Here is an 8,450-nt window from a genome sequence, read left to right as displayed (position 1 = left end):
ATCCAGATGAACGAATATGACCTTCTGCAACATGACGTCCTTGGTGTCTGACATCAGCATGAAGGTTTCCGACAATGAGAGTGGTAACATGATGTTTTGCAGGTAGGATCATTGGGTTCTTGAATAAAACATCTGCACTGAGGTTTTTCAAGTGACCACCAACACGTAAAATGCCTTCACTGTCAATGTATATGGATCTAGTTGTTGAATAGGACTATTTTTTCACAAAGGTTCAAGAGTCATTTAAATTTTTAATTTCCTTAGAATAACTTCTGTTGAATGTCTCTGATAATAACTGTTTAAGCTTTGCACAGAAGATAAACATCACTCTTCATCATACTCTCAGCTGTGCGACACTTCTGAATAAATCCATAAACTTAAGCAACAACTGCTATAAGCTTGTTCCACTTCGAGAATTCCGTAAGGAGTTCATTGTGCAGACTGAAAACTTTTTGTCTCAATGTCAATTTTGTTACAGCGGATTTCCTTGTCTTCTGGGTCACAAGAGGAAAATGTTGATTAGAAGGGTACAGTCCACTAATTGTTTTCCCATAGGCGGCAATGTTAACGTTTCTTCACATAGCAATGTCCCTAATTTTCGTTCAGCAGTGAGTGACCCCTCAAATCAAAGCACATCAAGTTGTCTTTCCTTGGTTAAAATCTCGAGGTGGCATGTCAGATTCGTTTTCCGGCAAAATGCGTCTGTCTGCGTTAACCTCTGAAAATGAAAGTGAAAGTAGGGGAATTCCAGACTTCTCACTGGTGTTATAATACATAAAATAATTCTGCTGATCTTGTTGAAAAATTTCATCTGCCAAGCTTTTTTGCAAGGGAACATACTCCTTATCAACAAGTATGAGGCTCAGTTTAATACATTATCGGAGTTCTTTTAATTCAGGTCTGCAAATTAAGGAACTTGTAATTTTTTCTGCACTACTTTCTTCCCCTACCGATTCTAAAAATAATTAGAGGTATGTACCCAATATGAAAAGTATTTTCTGGATTTTACAACATTTTACATCATAAGTCATACTACAGTCTATGTAGTGACACTATGCCAAATTTCAGGAAAATTCAATCATTAATAAAGATTTTACAGCATGCACAGTTCTATATGCAAAATCCTTTAAAATGCTTCCATCTAGCCACAACTGCACCCACATTTTAAGTCATCGGTTAGCCTATTAATGTACTTATACCACTTTTATTCTCTTTCATGACTTTAAATACATCAAGCAAAATTACAATCAAGCACTCATATGGGTCCATTTCTCTTATTTCAAAAAATCAATGCATTTTCGCACAAAATTTGATCATCCCTCACCCTTGAATTCATTGTTTCTCCATGATAGACAAAAAAATTAAGTTTACAAATACCCCAAAAGTAGTAAAAATAGAAAGTACTGATAATTTCCTGTCCATTGATGTATCATTCAAGAAAAATGGTGTAGGAATAAAAAAGTTATAAGCCTATATATTCTTGTGTACATTCATCTGTTTCAAAGCAATTTTTACACCAATGCAAGTTCACTCATCTATGACGTCATAATGACATCATAATAATGGATTGCTTATTACACATGTAGTGTTACTTTTCCCGTACTTTTAATTAAAGATGAAATTAGAACTAAAATATTCATTATAACTATAAAATAATAAAAATACTTGCATGAGCAGATCAAATAAATAGTCTACAAAAAATGTTTTGTTTCCATGGTAACCATTTTGTAATTTGTAGAAAAATGAAACAGAACTTTGAAAATTTTGAATTTCCTTACAAGTCGCTCGTTTTGACTGACAAATATTAAAGAAATTTTAACTCTTATATTTTTTAATCTTAATATTTTATCATACACAACACTATGAATGTTAAATATTGTTTTGAAATTCTTTTCAAATTATATTAGCTGTAAAATATATAGCATACATGTACAGATTAGTTTGATGGTCACTTTCATAGCTCAAATATTCATTTAAAATCAACATTTTCTAAGCTTTAACACCACCTCCCTCCCCCCCCCCCCCCCCTACACACACACACACAAAGAAGCTTTAGAAAATTCAACTTACATATTGAAAGTACTGCCATCATTTTACATGTGAAGACTCAAGATGTGTTCAAATGAGTTTGTTTTTACTGACTGATAGCTTTAAACACCATCTGCATGAACCTCGAAGTTGTCCTGTATCACCATGAACCTAAAAAAAATCAATTTAAAAAATGGTGCAATAATTTATCAGCATCAAAAGCACCTAAAACATTCACAGACAGACACCAAACACACACAATCCTACCACATTCCTTTTATGCCCATAATCTAATATCAGTTGAAAATTATGAATTTGCACTGATTAGTCTCAACATTGTTAAATTACATGTAAATTAATAATACAGGTAAAAAGCATGTTTACTGACAATAATTATACATTAGACAAATACATGTAATGCAGTTAATACATGTAAAATATAAAAAATGTTAGTGTGCATGTTAACGCACACACTGCTTAACTTCCACAGAACTGTAGCTTGACCAACTTCTTTGAAAGAATGCACATGTATACTATGTCCTCATTCATGTAATTCTATTCCATGAAAATAAAAGTTTTCATTTACAAATATTGTAATAAGGCATGGAAACCTTTTTTTTCTTCACCTCTTTCATTAAATGACAAGTGCATATCACCTACATACTGCAAGACTCTGCACTAGGTAGCACTAAACAGTTTCGATAACTTACTGCCACTCTACTTTCACTTTGACCTTGAACTTCACTGAATACTGATTCCGACCTCATTTGTGAATTTTTGTGTATTGAAAATAAACAATATAGTGGTGGATGTACTTCTAAAATAACTGTTCTTTTTCTAAATATCTATTAATGGCTCTGGATTTATAAATTGTATAAAATCGATACATTTAATTTACATGCTACATGTACATGTTGTACACAATGGAAGATATGAGCATAAGCTGTCTGTTCCTAAGGGGGTAAGGGGGGGGGGGGGCTATTAACAAATCAATTCATTTCAAAATATGTATAAACAAATTAAAATGTGCTTCCTTCATAAATTTAAACAATTGGAAATGATAGTAAACACCGAGTTCAAAACAAAATAAAGATCTATGAGAATTTTCTCTTACCAATAGGCTCCACATATTGGGTACAGTCCACTAATTGTTTTCCCATAGGCGGCAATGTTAACGTTTCTTCACATAGCAATGTCCCTAATTTTCGTTCAGCAGTGAGTGACCCCTCAAATCAAAGCACATCAAGTTGTCTTTCCTTGGTTAAAATCTCGAGGTGGCATGTCAGATTCGTTTTCCGGCAAAATGCGTCTGTCTGCGTTAACCTCTGAAAATGAAAGTGAAAGTAGGGGAATTCCAGACTTCTCACTGGTGTTATAATACATAAAATAATTCTGCTGATCTTATTGATAAATTACATCTGCCAAGCTTTTTTGCAAGGGAACATACTCCTTATCAACAAGTATGAGGCTCAGTTTAATACATTATCGGAGTTCTTTTAATTCAGGTCTGCAAATTAAGGAACTTGTAATTTTTTCTGCACTACTTTCTTCCCCTACCGGTTCTAAAAATAATTAGAGGTATGTACCCAGAAGGTACAATTTCTGTTTTTCCTTGGTTTGAGAGCCAAGCACAGTTTTGCATTTCACTCGGGAGAATTCCTCTCGTGCCTACATCTGCCGGGTTGATCTCTACGAATGTAACACAACTGTGACGGACTGCTAAGACTGAGAATGTTAGCAATACGATTACTGGCATACACGAAGAATCGTTTCTTTACATTTGTATGTATCCTAACAAGATTCGGCTGTCGCTAAAATATTTCACATCATCTATTTCTATCTTTAACTGTTCTTTTGCTATTTGTCCTATGTCCACGGCAAGTACAGCGGCACACAGTTCCAGTATGGGGATTGTATGTACATTGACAGGTGCCACTTTTACTTTCCCTACAACGAATCCTTGAGAAATAGAACCATTGGGATACTGTGGTTTCAAATAGCAAATAGCACTAATGGCTAATTCTGACGCATCACAGAAAATAAGTAATTCTTTCCTATATGCTTCAATTAAATTTAGAACAATCACTCGAGGAATTTGTAATTTTTCCAAGTCAGGTAAGTTATTTTCCATTTCTCCCCTTTTCAAGCAGATAATGAGGTAGGGCTTCATCCCAGTCGGACGTGTCTGACACTACTTTCCGCAAAATGATCTTGCCTAGAATAACAACTGGAGCGATTAATCCGAGAGGATCATAAAGACGGTTCACAATAGAAAGTACACCTCTCCTTGTAGATGGTTTGTTTTCACGAGAAACTTTGAATCTAATGGTATCTGTCTGTAAGTCCAAGACTGCTTTGAGTTAAGACATCCTTATCAAAATTCAAGTCAACAAAGTTCTTGGCTAAGTCATTAGAGTCGAAGGCTTTCATAACTTCTTTGTCGTTGGATGCGAATTTGTTAAGTGTAATGTTATCATACTCCCTCATAGCATCTTGAGTTTTCTGTAAGAGGCTGACTGCCTCACGAGTTGTTGCACAAGATTTCAAGCCGTCGTCAACGTAAAAGTCATTCACAATGAAATCTTCCACTTCCTGTCCATGAGTTTTCGCAGCTAGATCGCCAATCTGACGTAACCCATACATTGCAACGGAGGGAGAGGAGCGATTGCCAAAAACTGAACTTTCATGCGGTAGGTAACCAATGCTTTTTCAGTCATTATCTTTGTGCCAGAGGAAGTGTAAATAGTCACGATGGTCTTCATCCACCAGAAACCAATGAAACATGCTTTGAATGTCTGCAACTACAGCCACGTTTTCCTTCCTAAATCGAATAAGAATTCCTAGGAGATCATTTATGAAGTCTGGTCCTGTAACAACTGTTAATTCAAAGACACACCCTTGAATTCTGCTGAGGAGTCAAAGACTCCGCATATTTGGTCGGGTTTATGAGGATGGTAGACTCCGAACAGTGGAAGGTACCAATGTTCCTTTTCAGGTGATATAAATGGACCTAATTCTGCATGATCACAGTCAAATATTTTCTGCATAAATGAAATGTGTTTTCTTGGTGTTGTTTTTGCTTAAAGAGGCATCAAGACATTTAGCGCGAAACAAGGTTTGTGAGTAGTTGTCTGGAAGTTGTTCACGATTTTGCCGGAAGGGCAACGGAGCAGTCCTTTTTCCCTCTATGGGATCAAGATGAAACTTGTTGTCCATGATATTCAGAAAAGTGCGATCTTCAATCGAGAGGCAAAGTTGAATGTCATGGCGTTTTCTTGAAGATATCTATTATTCCGATAACTGTCTTGTTCGTAGTTATGACAGTTTTTTGTTTGTTTAATGTTTGTTTGCAAGGTTCCAACATTGTAGGTTGACCACTTTTATCGATGAAAGTTCTGTTGACGTGTAATGGTGGAATGTGTTTCCCAGACAAATAAACATCTCCAATAATTGTTCATCCTAAGGGAGACTGTTGAGCAAAAGGAAATCGTGACGGTCCTAATCTCTGATCAATGATGGGCTTCTGGAAGATCCCGTCTTATAAGAAGTAGGATTTCCATAGACGGATCTAACGGATGTAGATCTCGAGCAATATCCTGCATGTTTGGATAATGACGAGCGATATCCGGTGTAGGAATCTCTGCCTGACTGTTTGGTATGTTGTCACACTCCAAGACAGGTGCCAATTTCAACTGAAGATTATCACTGATTGGCTCGACGATAAGGTTGTCAGCAACACGCCCACTACTGGTAACCTTGCCTGAACATGATTGCATTGTGAAGTCAACTGGAGAAGTTTTAATACACAGAGTCAAAAAGGTAACTTTTACCTAGAATTTTGTTGCTTTGGGCGTCCAACATAGCGTAAGTCACAAATTGATGCTTGACGTTGACCTAGAACGAATACACGCACCGGTACAATTCTTGCACATGACTTTCCATTAAATTCACCACAAATGTCCGTACACTTCGAAGTAACTGACTGCTTCAAGATTCCAGAAGGTGAGTTTTCCTCTTCGCCATAGTTTAGCCGGGAAGAAGAATTCCTTGACATCTGGCGGTTATTAACATCCTCGTGAAGAGCTGTACAATGGTAGATACTTCTACACACATCACACAAAACTTTGGCTTTGCAGCGGTTAGCAAAGTGATCTGACGTTTCACAAGAACGAAAACAAATGTTATGATCACGTAGAATGTGTTTGCGTTCCTCAATACTTTTGGTTCTAAAAGCTTTACACTCGTTTATAGTATGTCGGGATCCTTTGTGAATCAAACACTGATGTCCAGCATTCATTGTTTCAGATGAAATGTCCGTTTTGTGGGTAAACACAGTAGGTTTAACTTTATGTTGTCCTTTGCGTTTAAGGCGGTCTTCCTTAGAAGTATCATACATGTCTGATGATGCTCATCTCACCAATAAAAGCCACAAACTCACTGAAAAGAGGAAAGATTACACAGTGTTCTTTCTTGTAATGAACCACACGATTAATCCACTTCTCTTGGAGATAACATCTTATCTGACACCATAGTCTTAAATTGTGTTTTCCACACTACATATTTATATCTGCTTTGTCGTCAAAACGTTGTTGCTGAAAACTTTCCAACAGTAAATTCTTCTTGAGAAGGAAATTTAAGGCATCTGAATAGTTTTGTGATGATAAATTCACAGTAGATTGTGTTCGTATCTGTAGCAACGGAGAACGATAATTGTCGACGTTTCTCTGATGACCATAATGGTGGACGTCTGAAATACGTACAGAAAAAATTCCGGCTTACAAGACGGCACACTTATTGTCTTAAAAACATCGAAACGCTAAAAATTTTGATATTGGCAATTTGAGTTACTTCCAAAAGTATTATATAGGAAACACCATCCTTTGGTATCTTGCACAAATGCCTGTTAATGTACTTCAATTTTTAAGGACACATGTTAGAGTAACAAAACTCCAATGACAAATCTTGGGAAGAATTATATATTTTTGAAGAACGTATCGTCTGTCCTTAATAACTATATTCATTTAATTTTGCCAATTTATTGATAATTTGTTAAATAATTGACACCCCCCCCCCCCCCTAAAATAGGGAAACACAGTACAGTTCTACGGAGTATTTAAATGTTTTTTTGCCTAATGAAAATTACGTTTCTGTGGTAATAAAAGAGCGCGATATTTTTTTTTAATTGTATTTTTATAAGAACCTTTCTCCTGTATTAACACTGTCTACAATATAAGAGTATTTCTCCTGTATTCACACTGTCTAGAATATAAGAATATTTTCCCTGTATTAACACTGTATAGAATTGTATTGTGTTAGTAAAACCAAATCTGATCAAAATCAGCAAGGGAATTATAACCAGTATTTTCTGTCTATAGACACGGTTCACTAAACTTAAGTTTTTTTTTTCTTTTGCAACTTTTCTTCTGATAAGAAAGGTTTGAATGAAAGTGCTGTAGTAGGCAAATCATGTACTTATTCATGCTTACCGGTTAGCGCTGTTTTTAAATTAGGTTAATCGTTAATCTAAAACCGTGTTATGTTAACCCTACGACAAAACTCTGAGAAAAATTTACGTATTCATGATTTTGTTTTGCAATAAATACCTGCAAAGATGGAAGACAATTTTGTAGTTAATTATATTCTTCATAATGTAAAGGTATGAAAAGTTTTAAAACATTTCTTACAAAATCCAACACTGCAGAGTGCACAACACGTTCTTTTTATACTCCTACAATTTTTTCTGAACTAAATGAATTATTAAACAAAAATGATATTTATGCATATAACTTACGACAAAGCTTTCTATGAAGTGTCTGTCTTTCATTCTTGGTTGAGCGGACAGACTCGGCCTTCCTGCAAGGCGCCTGGGTTGCCAAAAATTTCCGATCAGGCCCAAGCAAAGCCCATATGAAAGTCCATTCTATCAATTTTAGTACGCAGACTATATTTTGTCTGTAAATAAGATGTAGCTATTGGCTTAAAAATAGCTTCGGTTAGTTTCAGTGTTATTATAGGATTGACTATATAAATTATTTTGTTCATCGAAAAATGAATCTGAAAAACGACCCGCACACTTTATGAAAGCCGAAGGCTTTCATAAAAAAAGTGCGCGATTCGTTTTTAGATTCATTTCTCGATGAACAAAATAATTTATAAAGTCAATGCTTATAATTCAATTAAAATATAATTCATGTATACGTTTGACAATTTTATTTTAAATAACAAGAAATCAACACGAAATAAACAGGAAATTAACACGCGGAGTGATCCACAGGGAGGAGTGCTGGCCGAAAAATTGTTAATAGCAACGTGTTTGTTCACAAATCATTCACCTGTTTTCGGCAAAACATGAACGTTAAACGCACAATTCTGAAAATCAGAATTTGTAATAAATCCTCCCGAACTTGTGTTTGCCGATACAT

The 8,450-nt window shown here is 35.5% G+C and overlaps 1 protein-coding gene and 1 long non-coding RNA gene across 2 annotated transcripts; both read right to left on the bottom strand.

Annotated features, from left to right (window-relative positions):
- Window positions 1–526: 526 nt before the first annotated feature.
- Window positions 527–3,402, bottom strand: LOC133198571 (uncharacterized). Its single transcript, XR_009722499.1, has 3 exons — window positions 3,143–3,402; window positions 2,071–2,199; window positions 527–718 (listed from the first exon to the last, which is right to left on the bottom strand). It is a non-coding gene; the product is annotated as an uncharacterized LOC133198571 (long non-coding RNA).
- A 400-nt stretch (window positions 3,403–3,802) lies between these two features.
- LOC133199262 (uncharacterized) lies at window positions 3,803–4,159 on the bottom strand. Its single transcript, XM_061335097.1, has one exon. It carries the CDS (start codon window positions 4,157–4,159, stop codon window positions 3,803–3,805), a length of 357 nt encoding a protein of 118 aa, XP_061191081.1.
- Between the last annotated feature and the right edge of the window lie 4,291 nt (window positions 4,160–8,450).

Source organism: Saccostrea echinata, unplaced genomic scaffold (genome assembly GCF_033153115.1).
Source record: "Saccostrea echinata isolate AGI-Se365-2 ecotype Australia unplaced genomic scaffold, CSIRO_AGI_Sech_v1 ptg000033l, whole genome shotgun sequence".
Classification (NCBI taxonomy): Eukaryota; Metazoa; Mollusca; class Bivalvia; order Ostreida; family Ostreidae; genus Saccostrea; species Saccostrea echinata.
The sequence above is the reverse complement of the archived record's forward strand: the minus strand, read 5'-3'. Positions and strand labels throughout refer to the sequence as shown.